This window comes from Myxocyprinus asiaticus, chromosome 31, assembly GCF_019703515.2.
Source record: "Myxocyprinus asiaticus isolate MX2 ecotype Aquarium Trade chromosome 31, UBuf_Myxa_2, whole genome shotgun sequence".
Classification (NCBI taxonomy): Eukaryota; Metazoa; Chordata; class Actinopteri; order Cypriniformes; family Catostomidae; genus Myxocyprinus; species Myxocyprinus asiaticus.
In genome coordinates this window covers 27,773,503-27,794,273 of record NC_059374.1, presented here as the reverse complement: position 1 = coordinate 27,794,273, position 20,771 = coordinate 27,773,503, and the positions used below count along the sequence as shown (strand labels likewise).

Genomic DNA, 20,771 nt, shown 5'->3' with positions numbered 1-20,771 from the left:
TGTGCTGTGTCGATACAGTAAAATATAAATAAATCGTTATACTTTTTCTCATGATATTGTATCGATACTTTAGATCCATGTATCAATATTTAAATTAAATTATTTGTGTATTCATATCATGTAAACAAACAACAAAGTTGGCACACTGTTACAAATCAATTTAATGAGCTTACCAAGAAACAAAAATGTGATGTTTTGAGCTACGTGCTCTTCATCAGACATCAGTATATAACTGAAATACATTCACCGAACACTTTATTAGAAACACCTGAACACCTGCTTATTCATGCGATTATCTAATCAACCAATTGTGTGGCAGCAGTGCAATGTTTAAAATAAAGCAGATACAGGTCAGGAGCTTCAGGTAATATTCACATCAACAATCAAAATGTGCAAAAATGTGATCTCAGTGATTTCTACCATGGCATGATTGTTGGTGCCAGATGGGCTGGTTTCAGTATTTCTGTAGCTGCTAATCTCCTGGGATTTTCACACTCAACAGTCTCTAGAGTTTACTCAGAATGGTGCCAGAAACAAAAAACATCCAGTGAGCGGCAGTTCTGTGGACGGAAACGCCTTGTTGATGAGAGCAGTCAACGAAGTATGGCCAGACTGGTTCGAGCTGACAGTAAGGCTACGGTAACTCAGATAACCACTATAACCACAACTGTAGTGAGCAGAATAGCATCTCAGAATGCACAACACGTTGAACCTTGAGGTGGATGGGCTACAACAGCAGAAGACCACGTCAGGAACTTTATTAGGACCATAGTGTTCCTAAAAATGTGCTCAGTGAGTGTACACCCAGATGAATTTGAGTCAAATTATGATATTGTGATGTATCGCAATATATCGAATCATGATGTGTATTGCGATACGTAATGTAAGGTGCCAGGACATACCCAGCCCTAATCACAAAGCAGTTGTAGTAGGCATGCATCGAACGTGTTTGTATTCGTTCGCAGTCAGAAAAATATATGGCCGGGCGCAATCCGATCCAGAACGCAGAAAAAATAAATATACCTGGGCCTTTAGACTATTACTAGTGCTCATACATTGTGTTAAAGGTTTGTTCAAAACCCTAAGTTTTCAACTTCAGTGTTGAACTCGTCCCACACCGCATGTTCTACAGATATGAATATTACCTAAAATCGTCTTGTTAAGGCTGTTAATTTTCTAGACAATCGGACTTGGTGTTTCTGCCTGATGGATGATAAAACAAGTGAAAAAAAAAATGTCACCGACTTACACTGGACAAATGACCTGAGCCATATCTAGGGTTCTGAATGTCATGGAAAGTTGGATGTGGGCTCTTTTGACTTGGGCCATAACGTAAAGCCCTATCAATCACCCATAACACCCTAGCAACGGCATAGTAATGCCCTGGTAGCCACTCACAACATCTGAGCATTATGGTGGTGAGTTTTGCAGTGGCAAACACCTCTCACATGTAAAAATGTAGTTTAGTTGTGAATGGCACCTACAGGTATAATCTAGCATACTTGAGAAATCACATCAACATTTTTCCTAAGAAATCATATCCCACATTTCAACTTAATGAGCAAGTGTTTTGCATTATCAAGTCGTGAATATAGACACTGTTTGAAAACATCCCATAAACCAGCACAGGAGTTTTCTGGTGTGGGAATATCAGAAACACAAATGCGTAACCCTTTGGAAAATGATAGCTGGTAAACTGGCTGATCTGTGACCGCACGTAGAGGTGTGGGAATTCTCTGTAGAAATGGTGGACAGCACATCTGAGAAAGTGTCTGATCCCCACTGCTCATTCAAAGCTCAAAGAGATCAATGGGGGAGCACAGAGTGAGGCTGTCTTTCAGTTTGATCTTCACTCTCTGTTCTCTGACCTTTTATTTCAAATGGCCAACTCTTTCTTTTTGTTCATCTCTTTCTCCCTCTAACCATGTCTGGTTAATCTCCCTGTCTACATGTTCAGTTAAATCAAGTCCCCTGGCAGCAACCTTGCAGCTGATGATGGCCTCTTACCAGATGAAGCGAAGCCATCTTGGAGCCTTTTATCTTTATTGTTTTTTTATCTCTGTCCACCTGAATATTGAGCAGTGGTCAGCCAGACTGGGCCATCTCTGTTTGCACATCCTTATTAGAGCTGCCTCTCTCCATTACGGTACTGTGCAAAAGTCTTAGGCACAGTAGATGTTTCATGAAAACAAGTGTCTTAAGATGGATATTTTATATCTTCTGCTTTAGTGTGCCAATAGGAAATATAAATTTTAGATTCCCAAACATTCATTTTGCAAATAGAATAGAATAAAAGTAGAACAATGATTCTTGCAACAGACTCTATGGCCCCCACCGAGCCCGAATCTCAACATCATTGAGTCAATCTAGGATTACAAAAAGAGACAGAAGCAATTGAGACCTAAATACATAGATCTGTGTACCTTGGAAAATTGGTGCTATTATAACAACATAGGATGCTCACGACAAATATTGATTTAGTTTTTTTTTTTTTTTTTCTCTGTACACTGCAATTTGTATGAAGGTAATTGATAAATGAAAGCTATTCATGACATTATTTTTGAAAGTATCCTTATTATAATTTTTTTGTACAATTGCCTAAAACTTTAGCACAGTACTATACTGTATATTCAGGTCTCCCATGGTCAAGTAAAATGTGGAAATATCAGGGAATTTAAAAATGTTACTTTCCAGACCTAGAATTAAAAAAATCTTTAAAGACATCGAAGTTATGCTTCACTCTAAAATATTTCATTAGCTAGATATTCTAGATATATTTTGTCGAATTTGAGTTCAACAGAAATTGGGTCTCTTGGGGGCTGTTCAAACTGAACACGTTCTTGCATAAAAAAAAAAAGCTTGACACAGTGCAACAAATGGAACAGAACGTAGGTGTCGGTGTTCCATCAAGATGCTAAAAAAAATATAGAGATGCGACACTGCGGTCAAAGACGTCCGTCTAGTGCTTGTTTACATAGAAAACTATGTAAAAACAGCGCAGTATGAGCTGATTATATACACTTAGAGTATGATCTTATATGTGACAGTCTGGTTTGGCTCAACTGTGCTCATGTTCAGAAAAAACTGTGAGACTATTTTATAATCCACATTTTGCTGGACAGTCATAAACAAAAGCAATTTTTCTCAGTTTCAGTGTTGGCATATTTACTGCTTTTTGGCTTTGTGATTGTTGTGATTGCTTTTGTAGAGTAAAACTACTCAAAGTCTTTTGGGGGACATTTGTACAATAATAAGAATAACTGAATCTGTTAAGGATTCATAACCAAGGATTCTTCTATCTTGTGGTCACCTGCTTTTCTGGCTCATCCTGTGTTCCTGGTTTGCCCCCTGCAATCTCCCAGACACACTGGAAACAAAAGTCAGCCCAAGCACAGCACTGTGTCTTCTCATATAAATCACATATGGAGCGCCGACAGTGTGTTTCCTGTTTGTGACTGCTGGAGCTGGTGTTGAAAGCAGGAGAGGAACAATTTGGACGTTATTTTTGGCTCTGCTCTGCACTGCGCCTTGCCGAGGGAATGCACGTGTATTTGTCTTCAGCTGAGCTTGTTTTGACAGTACAAGCCTGGAAAGTCTTTGCCTATTTCACTATGTATATGTGCCTACTCACCTTTACGTATCCCAGCTACTTCTGCACCAGTTTCTTTTAGCACCTTGTACGACCTCTCTTGCTTCACCTTAATTAATTAGGGACCACCTCCTTATTTGAATCCCTAGATTGAACCATTTACCTTGACTGTCCTTTCCATCTGTTCTTGCCTCCTTAATTTCTTTTTTGTTCACATTGTGCAGCCACTTGAAAAATTTGATGGTGTTCTTTTGGCCACAGTGAATTCCACACTTCTCCAGAGTGCCAAGCATGCTTGAGGTAGCTGTTAGCTGGAGCGGTATGCTATTAGCGTGACAAAGAGGGCACCTTGCGGGAACGGTAAAGGGGAAGTGATTGCACAATAGCAGCGCCAGCCCCCATAATGTTCCATTAGAGAATAAATGGCCCCTGCACGCTATTGGCGGTCTTGCACATTAAGTGTCTAGGCTGAGTTTGTGTACAATATTGTGTATTAGATGTGACCTGGTTCAGGGAATGGAGTCAGGTCTTCCTTCTCTGGTGCTTTCACTGGGTTTCCATTGCTAAATATTAGCGTGGAGAGTGCTGGTGTTTTTGAGGGGCTGATTAACTCACAGAGGGGACTTTGAGTATGTACCCAGCATGGTCTAAATCAGCTTTGGTCTGTACTCTGAGGCCACATGGAAGCTTGTTCTCCCTTGGAACCGTGTGAGGGAAAGAGTCTGAGTTGTTAAGAGCTTTTGACTCCAGATTTAACACCACTTAAAAGACGACAGTCTAAGATGTATTAATTGTTGTGATTGTGTTTGGATCAGTGCTGTCATTAATTTCCTTAACAGCAAGTTGAAATGGACTGAAGAATTGCAAATGAAATTCTGTTTCTACCATATTTCATCAGCATTATGTTGTTTTTTTTTCATTAACAAGCTATTATGAATATTGCCGTAACATCTAAGATATACACTCACTGAGCACTTTATTAGGAACACTATAGTAATACTAGGTAGGGCTTCCCTTTGCGCTCAGAAAAACCTCAATTCTTGGTGGCATGAATTCCACAAGATGTTGGAAACATTCCTTTGTGATTATGGTCCATGTTGACATGATTGTGTCACACATTTTCTGTAGATTTGTCAGCTGCATATTCATGCTGCGAATCTCCCATTCTACCACATCCCAAAGGTGTTCTATTGGATTCAGGTCCAGTGACTGGAAAGGGCACTGAAGAACAGTGAACTCATTGTCATGTTCATGAAACCAGTTTAAGAGGACTTTTGCTTTGTCACATGGCATTATCATCCTGAAAGTAGCCATTAGAAGATGGAAAAATTGAGGATTCAAGTGATGATTGATTGGTATAAACAGGCCCAGAGTGTGCCAAGAAAACATTCCGCACAACATCACACCATCGCCACCAGCCTGAACTGTTGAAACAAGGCAGGTTGGGTCCATGGCTTTATGCTGTTGCCGGCAAATTCTGACCATCTGTGTGCCTCAGCAGAAATCAAGATTCATTAGACCAGACTACGTTTTTTCCAGTCTTCAACTGTCCAGTTTCGGTGAGCCTGTGCCCACTGCAGCCTCAGCTTTCTGTTCTTGGCTGACAGAAGTGGAACCCGATGTGGTCTTCTGCTGTTGTAGCCCATCCGCCTCAAGGTTCGACGTGTTGTGCATTCTGAGATGCTATTCTGCTCACTACAATTGTACAGAGTGGTTATCTGAGTTACCGTAGCCTTTCCGTCAGCTCGAACCATTCTAGCCATTCTCCGTTGACCTCTCTCATCAACAAGGCATTTAAGTCCGCAGAACTCCCGCTCACTGGATCTTTTTTTGTTTTTGGCACCATTCTGAGTAAACTATAGAGACTGTTGTGCGTGAAAATCCCAGGAGATCAGCAGTTACAGAAATACTCAAACCAGCCTGTCTGGCACCAACAATCATGCCACGGTTGAAATCACTGAGGTCACATTTTTCCCCATTCTGATGATTGATGTGAACATTAACTGATTTTATGCATTGCACTGCTACCACACGATTGGCTGATTAGATAATCACATGAATAAGTAGGTGTACAGGTGTTCCTAATAAAGTGCTCAGTGAGTGTATTTTCTGTTGATTGGGCTGCTGTTATCAGATTAAACTATCCAGTTTTCCTGAGCAACCACTGGACAGCGCCATGATGATTCTAATTGCCTCTGAAATGAGCGATCCAGACAGAGATCAACAACCATTTAAGTGTAATTTGGAGTAAAAATGAATTTCATGCTCAACTTGTGCAGTTATTGACTGTCATAACAACTCAAAGTAGTTAATGATATCAACGTACCTCAGACCATCACTTCATGTCTTCAACTCAGGTGAGGCACTGTCAAAAAAAAAGAAAGAAAACAGTCATCTTGTGTAGTATATGCTCTATAGATTCACATTTTCTACAAATGTAATACTTTACCCGCTAAGAATAAATGCTGATGCAGGTGAAAACACTGAAGACCGGAAATTTAATCGGGCGAAAACTTCTGCGTTCAGGAAAAAGGTGGATATAAATGTTAAAAAAGACACATTGTTTTATTCTTATAACAAGTACTGCTTAAATGGCAGTGCCATTGCTGTAGGCATTAAATCAAATTAAATCACTTTTATTGTCACACAACCATATACACAGTGTAAAGTGCAATTGTACACATTAGATATGTTATAACAAAATAAAACTATGAATAAACTAAATTTTTTGTTGTTGTAACAGTTTCAGCAATTGTTCACGGATATATATATATACAGTATATATTTAACTATTATGACTACATTTACAGGGTTGTGTCAGACACATCAGTACTGGAAGAGATGCCTTTAAATGACCCAATCATTTATTCCCAGTCAGAGTGGAGAGGACAAGAGGAGTTTTCGTGAGTGTGCCACCCAGCATGCAGAGGAGCATCCATAAGTACAGAGAGGACCATGATGCATTCCTGCGGATTGTCTCGCATGAGGCTGAGGGGAGCTTCAATCCCTGGGTCATAGCGGACAGGTTGGAGATTTCTTAATTCTTAAAAATGCGATCACTAAACTGTGGTAGTCTTATCGGAAAGACAAGGAGGCAACATCAGTTTGTGTTTTCTGTGAACAGCTGTGCTCTCTCATTCTGAGACCAGATTGACATGGCATCTAACCTGAATTATATAACAGTTATTATTAAAGGGATAGTTCATACAAAAATGAAAATCCCTCATCATTTACTCACCCTCATGCCATCCCAGATGTGTATGACTTTCTTTTGCAGAACATAAAGATTTTTAGAAGAATACTCGGCTTTGTTGGCCCTTACAATGCAAGTGAATGGTGATCAGATCTTTGAAGCTCCAAAGGCCACATAAAATAATCCATAAAACTCCAGTGGTTAAGTCCATATATTCAGAAGCGATATGATTGGTGTGGTTGAAAAACAGATTAATATTTAAGTCCTTTTTTTTAACAATAAATCTCCACTTTCACTTTCACATTCTTTCACATTTTGAAAGTGAAAGTGGAGTTTTATGGTTAATAAAAAGGACTTTCACTTTCAAAATGTGAAAGAATGTGAAAGTGGAGTTTTATGGTTAATAAAAAGGACTTAAATATTAATCTGTTTCTCACCCACACCAATCATATCGCTTCTGAATATATGGACTTAACCACTGGAGTCGTTTTGAACTTTTGTGTGGCCTTTATGTGATTTTGGAGCTTCAAAGTTCTGGTCACCATTCACTTGCATTGTATGGACCTGCAGAGCTGAGATATTCTTCTAAAATTCTTGTTTGTGTTCTGCAGAGGAAAGAAAGTCCTACACATCTGGTATGGAATGAGGGTGAGTAAATGATGGGGGAATTTTCATTTTAGGGTGAACTATCCCTTTAATATTAACTTGTAGCAATATCATATTCGCAATTGTGCTGTTGTACTGAATATTAGCATGGCTGTGCTCAGCCTGCAACTGCTTAATTAGCTCTTACTTAATCAGCACTGATATCTATAATTTCCTAACATATTTTCATTATGAGTCTATTTGAGCTAACAACACATCCCTGCATGTATAAACAATAAACCCACTTCTCTTCAGTTTGCACCCAGAGCAACAGCAGATTAGTCATAAACCCCACAGTGACACAGCAAGTGGGAGTTGCTATTGTTTACAACCTTGAGGCTATAATGATCCTCACACATGATGCCATTTTAAACATAAATATTATCTAGTTTTTTGATGGGTGCTAATGTGGAGCTTGCTCTGTGCAAATAAACATCTTTGTTGTTTGGCTAGCACTCCTGCACGCCCACCCTGCCATTAGCATACTTAACAGAATTTTTAAGTTGGTGCAATGCAGTGGATATTTATCAACCCTTGATATGGGTCCAAAGAGAGCATGCTTTTAACAACAGATGGAAGAGGAACAAATCTGATCTCGGAACTGAGGTCTCATTTGTCAGACTTGATCCTCTCGAAATGGGCTATGTGTTTGGTTAGAAGAATTGTCGCAAAAATAATTTATGGAAGCGAGAAGGTGAGGAATCAAAAGTGTAACAAAAGTGAATTTTTTTTCTTTTGCTGCAATTTTGAAACACAGAAAGAATCTGGGAGCATTATGAGTTATTGCACAAATAATAATAAAAAAAAAAACTGGTGGTATTTTTTTGCTGAGGTCAGTGTAGCACCACAGAGACTCTGAATGGTTATTATTCTAGAGAAATGGAAAAGATGGCAAATTAGTGCTGCTGCTGGGAATGGGTGCGGGTACCTGTCAGTCTGCGGCACATTGTGGGAAATAAGAGCCTTAGAGGCAGTAAAGGCCTTGAGTGAGCACGAACTGACCGGGCTCTCTGGGTAGCTGTGCTCATCACACAGAGGGAATGTAATATTGTCTGAAAGGAGAGATTTAGAGCTGCCATGAAATTAGATGAGATGAGCCAAGAATCGTGGGTATGCTCATCTCATCCCTGTCCTTCAGACACAGAAAACTCTTAATTACATGGCACTAAACTGAAGACCAAATAAAAAAATTATGTTTCTTTTTAACACTTATTGTGAGACCAATAAAATACACCAAGTGTGTTTCAGCTCATTCTTAGTTTTCTTTCCTGTACTAAAATGGAAAATTTGGGCAGGACATATAGAAGGCAACAGTGCGTGCCCACTTTTTTTTAGTTGTCTTGGTTCCAGGAGTATTTTTTTTCCATTCTTTTTTTTTTTCCATAGGGATTTTGTAAAGTCTTCAATGGTATTCTAAGCATTTAACCAAACAAAATAGCTTAGAGGCGAACCACAATGTTACAAACTTTAATTTGAAGCTAAAATTATTTGAAAATCAGACAAAAAACAAAGATACATGACAAATTACATAATTAAACTAAAAACAATGGAAAACTATTAAACTGTTAATTTGAAGTTGTTGATTGTACCTATAAATCAACAACCTTAAAGGAATATTCCAGGTTCAATCCAAGTTTAGCTTAATCGACATAATGGCATAATGTTGATTACCAAAAAAGAAACAATTTTTTCAACTTGTCCCTACTTTTCTTTAAAAAAAAAAATAAAAATCTGGGTTCAATCAGTAAGGCACTTACAATGAAAGTGAATGGGGCCAATCTGTAAACATTAAAATACTCGCTTTTTCAAAGGTATAGCCACAAAATGTAAACAATATGTATGTTAACATGATTTTAGTGTGATAAAATCCCATAATAACCTTTTCTGTGTAAAGTTACATCCAAATTTACAACTTTGTTGCCATGACGACGTAAGGCTGTTAACCCTAAAACGACCATAAAAACACAGATTTAAACAACTTTACAGCTTACGTAATACGTTTTACAGAAGAAATAATGTAAGTGCTTTTAATAAAATTATAAGCTTCACATTTCTGCATTTAAACCCTCCAAAAATTGAATGTTGAAATAACATTGACTAATAGCTTTTGCATAAACATATACCATCAATTAACAACCTCAGAGCTCACAGTAGGTCAGCCTTTAAAGGTTTATAAGTTATCGTTAATAATTTCAGAACCAGACTGTTACGCTCTATAAAGGCCCCAATATACTTCAGGAGAATTCTTCTTCGTTCTTCATTCAGGGGCAAATGGAAGTTCTAAACAGTCGAGCAACAGTATACTGTTTGAGAACATTCAGACACCGGTCACACCGCTGTGGGAGGCATTAAAAGGAGCATTTAATTATGAGGATGCTACATGTAAAACCTTCAAGTAATGTGACATTAAAATGTGTTATCAATGACTTTATGCCTCATTCTATGAGTAGAATTCACACTAGAAATAGAAGTTAAAATAAGCTGTTTTAACCACATGATGAATTAAAGTAATATATTGTAGCAAAGGTTCTTTAACTCTCTGAAGGAGGAGGCGGGAGCTGTGCAAACATCCAGACGTAAGATTTTTATTAAAAACACTTTTCAGTGTGACAAAATAAAATTGCTTTTCAGCACACAATATTGTCGACCCACACACACACAGCTCCGTGTGTGTCTTTCTCTGTTGGCTTTTCAGCCCAATGCGGAATGCACACGTCAGCTCGGCTGCGTGCGTCTCTCTCTCTCCGTCTCTCCGTCTCTCCCCACTGTGGCTCTGGCTGCGGCTTTATCTCTCGCCCGCTAACACCGTAATCGGCAACAGCTACGAGAGAGAATTTTCCCAAGGTGTCCATCCCGGCCTCGCTCCACACCGTCTTCGCTCAGCCACGCACTGCTCGCCACATATATATTCAGTAGAACATTTTTAATTTGTCTTGTTTAGATTCTGAATTCATGGTGCTAATGCGCTAACACGCTAACGCGGCCATAATATGCGCTGGTTTCTGTTTATTGTAATTTATGATTACACTGATATTACTGCAAAAAGAGTGTTAATGTTCAGAATACAGACAAAAGAATGGTGATAAAGGCATATCTTACTTTGGGCAGATCTGTGAATGACTTTCACCGCAGATGGCACATGAATGAACTGCATCCAATACTTGAGAGTATTTGAGTAGATTTGATTTCTCTTTGTTGACTAATTAAACAAAACAAAAAAATTGCATGACATGGTCTTGGAAAATTTCTCTATGTGAACAATCATACAGATGTTGGAAAATTTGCACCAGCTAGCTAATAACGGCATGCAGGTGTGTTCATACTGAATACTGACTGAAAAATGTAAACAAAGTAGTAGGTTGAGCTCCAGGTCAAATCTAACGATGATGTGGACCAGTGGCAGCAAGAAGGTATTTAGCAGCCGGTAAGAATTTTTCCTAAAAGTTTGCCTAGGTGAGCTGTTACGAACTACTGAAACGAATGTAAAAACACTAGAATATAGTACACTTACTCAGCACTTTATTAGGAACACTATGGTCCTAATAAAGTGCTGACGTGGTCCACCTCAAGATTCAGTGTGTTCATTCTGAAATTCTATTCCGCTCACTACAATTGTACAGAGGGGTTATCTGAGTTACCATAGTGTTTCTATCAGCTCGAACAATTCTGGCCATTCACTGTTGACTTCTCTCATCAACAAGGTTTTTCCATCAGCAGAACTGCTGCTCACTGGATGTTTTTTGTTTTTGGCACCATTCTGAGTAAAAACTAGAGACTGTTGTGTGTGAAAATTCCAGGAGATCAGCAGTTACAGAAATACTCATACTAGACAGTCTGGCACCAACAATCATGCCACGTTCGAAATTACTGAGATCACATTTTTCCCCCATTCGATGGTTGATGTGAACATTAACTGAAGCTCCTGACCCATATATGCATGACTTTATGCATTGCACTGCTGCCACATGATTGGCTGATTAGATAATTGCATGAATAAGTAGGTGTACAGGTGTTACTAATAAAGTTCTCAGTGAAGGTAGATGACTTAAAAGATAATAGGCATGGACTGTTTAAGCAAGTGCTGTATGATTGTAACTATTTCCCTAATTTCTTTCAGTCTGGTTGACGAGTTGATGGTGGAGGCTCTGGCTAATGTGGTGGCAGAGTTCCAGGATGTTTGTGAAGAGTATGCAGAGGCTGTTTTCACTTCAGAGTTTCTCCAGCCTGTCCAGTCCCCAACTACATCAGTGTCATAGTTCCCTGACCAAAAGAGACTCCTCCCAAAAGATTTACAAAATATATATATTTTTTGTATGTTTTTAACAGAATATTGTAATATTCAGATTTATATTTTTGTATGTTTGCTTTGGGATTTGTTTTTTTCCCCCATTATTTACTTTTTCATGCTTGAAATAGTGAACTTTGAAAAAACTGCTGGTCAGTGCTTATCTTTGTCTAATTCTGATACTTGGACTTAAGTCCTTTGTGGGCGGTCTGACTCTGAAACACAAACAGATGCTTTTTAGCATGCAGCTAACAAATGCCACATCAATGTGACATATTCCATACAAGCTTCCTCATGCATAACTGGACATTTGCTGTTGCTGTTGGCCATCAGCCTTAAACTTTTACAATATTAATGTAATGTATGGGATTGTAAAAATGTACACTCTATTCCATTTATATTTTACACTAGGGGATTGCACACTTACTCCCTCCTGCATGAGCTTTAATGGATGCATTAGTGCTGTCCGCATCAGAATGCAAAGTTTGTTACTCTGTGGACCGATCTCACATACTCCAAAACATGTGCTTTGTTTCATCTTTAAGCTTGATTTTTATTAATCTATCCATGTGTTTCCCAGGATCCCCTGTGTGTTTGGATAGGTAAGGTATTTAGAGTGTGTGTGTGTTTAGTTTATGTGTCAGGGCCTAAAGGGAAACAGTCCTCTAGATGAGTCTAAATGTTAGGCTGGCACGCCGGGAACATGCTCTGAGTTCGCTAGTCTTCACAAACATGCAGTTCATTTTTTCCACCAGGACTGTGTGTAGAAATGTGCACACCTACAGCTTTTACATAACTAAGTAAGGCTATAATCATTAGAAAGTGGTAGAGTATAGTTATGTATTAAGACATATAAAATAAGGGTCTGTGTCTTTTAAGGGCTCAATTATAATAATTGTATGACTGTTTTAGAGTATCAGTGCCCTAATTAATTAATTCTCTTGGCCTGAATACATTGAGAATACTTAAAGGGATAGTTCACCCCAAAATTATCATTTGCATAATTTCATCTGTCAGCTTTTACTCACACTCATGGCTTTTCTAACTTGTATGCATGTCTTCCGTGGAACACAAAAAGGAGAAGTTTAAGTGGTATATTAGGGACGGACAACTTCAGTCACCATTCACTTTCATTGTATGGAAAAAAGATACAATGAAAATGAAAGGCAGAATGACAGCCTCAGTCACCAAACATCTTTTGTGTTCCACAGAAGAAAGAAAGTCATCCAAGTATGGAACATGAGGATGAGTGAATTGTGAATTTTCATTTATGGGTGAACCATCTCTTTAACCATGGGTCCTTCTAGCTGCAATTGTGTTGTTACATTCCCAGATGTGAGTCACAGGTTTCTAACAAGTGTTCAACAGCCTACTTATTAGTGAAGTGTGCCAAAAAGCCATGCAGAAATAGCAGAAATAATGGCCTTTGCCAGCAAATTCCAGGCTTTATTCCATGAGATATTATGAAAGCTATGACTCTGCTGGAAAACAGTCACCAGTTTGGCATTAACTTGTTCTTATTTGTGTGTCATTGTGTTTTTATTGCGTTGAACCTGCATTGTATTTATTACAACTTAAAAAGATGACCTAATTTATAATAAATATTTTAAAAATGACCCCCAAATGTGTCCAAATTATGATTTAAATAGTCTTTCAAGTATCTTCCTGGCCTTGGCATATTGTCCTCCTTACTGTCATGGATGAAATTGCTTTTAAAGGCAAAAGTTCAGATTAGTTGATAAATTAGCCATTTTCTTTCTGCGACCAGGCGGCATAATCAATGTTATCTATTATTTTGCTTGTCAGGCTTGCAGGCTTACCAGAATCTCAATGCAAGGCTCGGAGACAGAAGTGTTTTGTCATTGGGTTTCCTGACTGGTACAAATAGGCCAAGTCCCTAAAGGAGTAGACTAATGCAACCTAGGCAGTTCCCTGGAATTGAAGAACTGTGTTTCCAGACTTCAGCTCTATCAATATTCATGTAGAGAAACTTGTGAACAGAGGATTTAGGATCTCCGATGTGCAACTCAACGTTTAGTTATTGCAATGTCTTAAACCGACAGAAAAGGGGATGAACATATGTGGGAGGCATATTTTCATACATAGTAACATGGGTAAACACTTATTACACAGAAAATTTGCTGTAATAATTACATATTAAATATTTGTGTTCAATTATTATGGAAAATGCACTTACGGAAATCTGTTAAGCTCTAGAGCACTTGGCCTTGATTTTGTGACCTTTTCTTCCAATTAGTGTGACAGCTAGCACAAGGCTGATATTTTATGTTGATTACAACCTTACATTAATCATCCAAACTGCTGTTGGATGTACTGTGACGGAATCAGTTATTAAAGGCCTGAGGAAGGGTCACAACATCATGATTTATGAACAAGTGTACATTTTGCAGTCATCTTACCACATGAATACAGATATATACTGCCATTGGGAGGTTGAAGATATTTATGTTTCTGGTTTCAACTGCACAAACCCTTTTGTCTTCACAGTATAGTTATTAAATTTGCCAGTGGGCAAGGACAGCACCTGTGGTACCTCTGCTTTGCTTCTGCTTTTTGTGTTACGAAGGCAGATTTGGAGGGTTTCTAGGGAATGTTTAGGAAACTGTGTCTACTGCTTCTTTTAGTGACAGGTTCAGCTAAGATCACATCAGAGATGAATGAAAAACACATTTACTGTGTTGCTGGAAGACTAGACACTCAGACTTGCAATTTGGAAGATATCATAAATGTTGCAGACTCCATTCAAACTGCTCTGTAGATAATTTAGCCTTAGGTGTGCTCTCAATTTTTGTTCTTTGTACACTTTAAAGAAAGTTAAGATTAAACTTTGAAAATCTCCCTTTGACTTTAATTGTTAGAGGCCGTTCAGACCGAACACGTTCTTGCGCTTATGAGAAATGCAATAAAAGCTTATTGTCTTCGTCAGTAAGTAAAAAAGAGGATCTGCTAACTTCTGCCAGACTAAATCCCGCCTTTCCACCGGAATGCACAAAATTATTGACAGGCAGAGTGCATTTCTGATTGGTTTAATTTTCTGATTGGCCTAAAATCGGCGGGCCGCTCCCCTGACTCTTTAGCTTCCATAGATTCCCCATATGTCAAGTAGGCTACTGTTGATATTTTATGCGTGGCATAAAAATAAATAAATAAATAAATATATAATAAAATTTATTTCGCTTGCAGCACCTTTTAGGTGGCACTGTTGCCATTTTATTTACCAATAACCAAAGACCAAAATATAAGCTTACATAAAACTTTGGCATATATTATGGCTGCCTTGCTAGCACTGATTGGCTATTTTCTTCTTCTCAAAAAAAAAAAAAAAAAAAAATTTTGTTAATATTGCATGACATAAATTAATAAATAGCGATCTAACATGTGACAGCCGGAGGTCTGAACACTGCGTTAACGCGCTTGGCGTTTTCTAAGTTCGTTCCAACGTTGTTTTAACGTTGTGCTGCAACACACACGGCTCGCACAGAGCCACTGGAGGCAGTCGAACATCAGACCTTGAGCTCAACAGGAGGAGAGAGGACAACAGCAAAGTCTGCACTCACAAACAGCTCCAAGTCCGTGCTGACTTCAACACAAGGACCCGCCTCGGCGTTAATGGATACTCCCACCTTCGCGTGTCTTTTCTACGGCATCTTCAATCATGAAACACGCATAGGCTTTAAATCGCTCCTCCCGCGTCCAGCCTCCCCGCGCACAGACAAGGACGGAGATACGAGACGTGCGTACTGTCCAAACTAATTGAAAACACGCACCGTGCAAAAGTGCATTGGGCAGCATGGCTAAAGAGACCAGAGCGAACGGTGAGCGATATATTTGTGTTGTCTGAATGTAATCTTTATGTGACATGTTCAGAATTGACGTGCAGCTGCAGAATTACAGGTAGAAAAATAGTGGACAGTCAGTTTGCTGTGTTCACTTTCCGCGTCAGTCTGTTGGAATGCGTGTGATGGTCCAGGGCTGTTTCCAAACCTAGTGAGTTGCTTAGCTAGACAGCATTTTTGGGCATCGTACGTCAATGCTGTCTAGAAAGGCAGGTCACTTGGTTTTGCGAGAACGACCAAGTGTTTGCTTCATGTCATATGTCTCCTACTTCGTTGATCTAAACATGTTCAGTTTGCAAATCTGTCTTCTAGATGAATTGTATTAGGAACTGTAGATTTGGGGTTGTGAATATTGTCTTAAAATAGTGTTAGAAATAATATAAAAAGAATATGGAAATGTCTAAAGTCTCAAGTCATGCATTATTACAGTACAAGTTGAAGATTACCTTATACAGATATCTGTGTTGTTAAATAATTCTAGCTATAAAACTGATCTGATTATTTGTTTCTGCAGATGATGGTAGCTTATGACTGTTTGATTCATCTTTGACTTTAATAAGCACTTGAGTAATAATATACAGTATATATAAGATAATTTGAATTCAACTTAAAAATGAAACAAAATCTTCTCATATCTTCAAAAACCTGCGAGCCATAGATGCATGCACCACATAGAAAGTCAATAGAGTGAGATGTTTGGCTTTCTGTGTGTCTCCTGTATGGTCTGCACTACATCGTTTTCTAATTCAAAACTTAAAGAAATAGTTTATCCCAAAATGAATCTGAATATCCCATCATGTTGTACCAAAATCCATATCACATTCTTTCCTCCATAGAACACTATAGGATATGTAAGGCAAAATCTTAGCCTCGTCATCATTCACTTTGATTGTATGGAAAAAAGATGCAATGAACGTGAATGGTGGCTAAAATTCTGCCTAACATCTTATTTTGAGTTCCACAGAGTAAAGAAAGTCATGGATTTGGAACATGAGGGTGAGTCAATGATGACACAATTTTCATTTTTGGGTGAACTATCCCTTTAAGGGGGGATCCTGGGCTGGTCAACTCTCAGTGTAGTAAATTTGATTTAGATGAAGATTAAAGTTTAGACTGATCATTTATTTGGAAGTACTTTTAGTTAGTTCAAGACCCTCCCTTCATTGTATTGGTTGAAAGAGGCTGAAAGGAGAGATGAGCTGATGGTCTCTACTCTATTCAAGACAGCCTTTATTGTGTGGGACACACTGACATGATTGCTTTGAGTCTAGGGCTGGCAGCCGAGGGTCTGCCCTGAACATCTCTGCATGAGTACATCCAATTTAATCTGTTTATGGCAGGATACTCAGTCTGACATGTCAAAGCAATTATTGATATGGAAGGAAACATAAACTTTGCATCTTACAGTTCTGAATGATGGTTGTCAGTTAATGTGGTGCTTTGCAGTTTTTTAATAAGTTTATTGATAATTTGATACACATTGGCTCTGCTTTGGTGGATAGTTGTTCTGCTGGCTATATCTAAAACAATTTTCCTAGTAAAATGTGCTCATTTTCATACATGATTATGTAGATCATGTGCAGTCACTAGAAGTCTGGACCAACATGATCACACGGGAAGTCAGCATGCTGTTTCCGAAAGTTCCGGTACTCTAGGATCGGCAACAGTATGCTGACTCATTGACATGCCCTATCTCCCATCGGACATATTTGGAACGGCTCAACAACAATTACTTTCCCTTGTGGCATGACTGTTAGCACATTTTGTCAGTTGCATGGGAGACCACAGTTTAATCCCCATTCAAACGAGGAAGTAATCACATTTGTATAAACAATCACGAGTGTGATAAGGAGGTTGTATTTTTATCCCTAACATTGCATTTTGTCTCTACTATTACTATACTGCATTTCTCTTCACTGTTTTACACCCTGTTCAGCTGAAAACAATTATTTTTTAGAACTGGCTTCTGGCGACCTCCCGGATATAAATGGATGTCACACTTGTTTATATGCTCTGAAACACTTACCGCTTTAGCCTCTGGAGGCAGTATTTTCAAATTCGGTCAACGTATACCGATTTCAGCTAAAAAATCGGCACACACGAATTTTATGTGAGATCAAGCTGGTCGGGACACTGGTACAAAGAACATAAGATCAAGCTTAGGATTTATCCTGTCGGTCTGTTCAAAGCTTACAGTCATAAGCTTTTTCTTATGTTCACAGTTTTTAAGTGGTTTGTTAGGATCTGAAGCTTACAGAATCATATGCATAAAAACACATTCTGAATGTCTGTTAAAGGGATAGTTCACCCAAAAATGAAAATTGACTTATCATTAACTCATCCTCATGCCATCCCAAATGTGTATGACTTACTTTCTTCTGCTGAACACAAAGGTTTTTAGAATACCTCAGCTCTGTAGTATATACACTGTAAGTGAATGGTGACCAGAACTTTCAAGGTCATAAAAGCACACAAAGGCAGCATAAAAGTAATCTAAATGACTCCAGTGGTTAAATCCATGTCTTCAGAAGCGATATGATAGGTGTGAGTGAGAAACAGATCAATAGTCCTTTACTATAAATTCTCCTCCCTGCCCAAAAGAAGAAGAATGGGAAAGTGAAGGTGGGAATTAATTGTAAAAAAGGTCTTAAATATTGATCTGTGTCTCACCCACACCTATTAAATCACTTCTGAAGCCACTGGAGTCATATGGATTACTTTTATGCTGCCTTTATATGCTTTTTGGACCTTAAAAATGTTGGTACATAAATCTTGCATTGTGAGGACCTACAGAGCTGAGATATTCTTCTAAAATCTTCATTTGTGTTCTGCAGAAAAAAGAAAACATCTGTGATGGCATGTGGGTGAGTAAATGAAGACAATTGTAATTTTTGGGTGAACTATCCCTTTAAACTCCCTATAATAACAGGTGACAGCTATGTCATGGATATTGTTTTCCATATAGGCCTAAGTAGAGCAGTTTCCATTTGTTGGATGGAGATTAAATCTGTAGACTGCTAATAAGCTGTTTTGTGCATACATTTGATTCCTTTTCCAGTATATACATTGCTGTGTAAAAGTCTTATGCATATAAGATGCTTCACAAAAACATTTCTTAAGATGGTTATTTATATTTTCAGTTTTAGTGTGTCAATAAGAAATATACGTTTTAGACTCCCAAACATAGACTCTTTTGCAAATAGAATAGAATAGAAGAACAGGGAGCCCTGCAACAGATGGCATGGTGACAGAGCCCCCCACTGACAGAAGCAATTGAGACAGCTAAAATAGACTGAAGAACTGTGGCAAATTCTCCAATAAACTTGGAACATCCTATCTGCCAACAACCAAGAAAAACTGTTTCCAGGTGTACCTAGGAGAATTGGTGCTGTTTTGAAGGTAAAGGTGGTTACACCAAATATTGATTTAGCTTTATGTTTACTGGTCTTTGTATGACGTTAATTGATAAATGAAAACTATTTATTTCATTATATTTGAAGACATCCTCACTATGCAACATTTTTGCCTAAAACCTTTGCACAGTACTGTATACAGACCAAGAAGATAATTGCGGAAATGTAGGAGGTTAGTATTTGTTTTTGTAGAGGGGATTCTTGCTATTCCTTTGGTTTGGTTGGCTTGCTTATATTCCAGAGCGCTCATAAGATCCTCAGTCACCGAATCAGTGTTGTTGTCAATTATGCATGATTGCTTCCGCCATGGTCCGGTCGAGTATGTCGTATCGGCATCACATCAAAGAGCTCAGTGAATTAGACAAGCAGAAATTGGACAGATCTACGTCACCACTGGATTGTTATTAGTTCATCAGAAGTAGCAGTCCATCAACACTAAGTATTTGGTTGAGTTAATTTATATGTTAAATAGCAACGATTCTTGATGGATGCCTGTTTAGTGTTATGGAATTTCAGGATTTTAGATTTGCCATATGCATTAGCTAAATTTATTTTAAAGGCTGTTAATCATCCATTTGTTGCTATAGATTATGGAGATCATGCTCATTCACTACAGGTCAGGACACCAGTGAGCAGAACATTCAATCAATATCAGGATTTATCCTGTCATCTGCAATTAGGTGCAGGAGCCACAGTTCATTTCATTCAAAGTGCATGCCCTCAGCAGAAGAGTCCTAAAGTGCTTCAAATCTTCCTACCCTTAATTCTAAGCAGTTCCAGCAAGTCAAACCATGTCATGTTTGTCTTTAAGTCTAGCTTTGTGTGTTTGTAAAAAAGGCATACGAATTCCCACTGCACAAAGTTAATTTTATTGTGTGCTTAACCCATCTGCCTTGCCTTTCTCAGAAAATGTTCTTCTGAAAATGAGGTTCTTGGAAGGCATAATTTAGTGAGCTGAATGGGAAATTCAAGTATTGAAATGCAAATCCTGCCGAAGGTCTCTCTTTAAATGATTCCAAATACACCTCAACGCTGGGAATGGGTTTTTTTTGTGACGTCCTCTTGATTTTTTTAAATGAGTAGGTCTAGTAAGTTACTGTGACATGCTTCATATATGTACATGCAAAAGTAATATATCCAGTGGTTTATATTTAGTCTCGACCACTCAGGAAGTGATCTTTTAGTGGCAGATAATTGAGCAGTTTTTGTGTGTCAGTTATCAAGGCTTGCTAGAGTTGAGAATAAAAACTAGGAATGCTGATTGTGTTGTTTGCAATAGCAAGATTAATTCACAAGTTTGCTTGTTTTTGCCAAACCAATTAACGTGCACCTCAGCCAAGGTGTTTTTCCATGGTGGAGTGACTGTGAGGTACATTCAAATGAGAAACATTTTTGTCTCTCTTGTTTTTCCTGTTGCTTTGTTTCTCACTGATCTGTTTTTATGGGCATTTAAATTGAAGTTATTACGACTATATCTGTGTAATGGCGTTTCAGTCAATAGTAAGCTGTACAGTATGTCTGTGACTGTCAGATTGAGAGACTCAGATCATCAAACATTAGCTGTCCTCAAACGTTTGCATTGTTTTGTGGTTTGTTTTTGTCACAGATCTGATAATTCAGCTTTTGCTACTTGATAACTCTTGAATTTGTGACTAAGCCAAACATAATAGCTCACCATACATTAGGGCTGCAACTAATGATTATTTTGATAATCAACTAATCTAATGATTATTAGAACGATTATTCGACTATTCTGGCGATTGTTGCAACGATTAATCATAAGCTCTTA

At 38.3% G+C, this 20,771-nt stretch overlaps 1 protein-coding gene and 1 pseudogene across 2 annotated transcripts in view; both read left to right on the top strand.

Annotated features, from left to right (window-relative positions):
- Window positions 1–13,314, top strand: part of LOC127422541 (protein moonraker-like) — a 31,308-nt pseudogene extending 17,994 nt beyond the window's left edge.
- Window positions 13,315–15,243: 1,929 nt separating this feature from the next.
- The window catches only part of LOC127422526 (membrane-associated phosphatidylinositol transfer protein 3-like), a 209,006-nt gene continuing 203,478 nt past the window's right edge, over window positions 15,244–20,771 (top strand). For both annotated transcript variants that reach the window (XR_007894193.1, XM_051666122.1), the window contains exon 1: window positions 15,244–15,548. Coding sequence is in view for 1 of the 2 variants with exons in the window: in XM_051666122.1 (XP_051522082.1) it covers window positions 15,524–15,548 (25 nt within the window). In the remaining variant the exon portion in view is untranslated. The remainder of the gene's footprint in view (window positions 15,549–20,771) is intronic.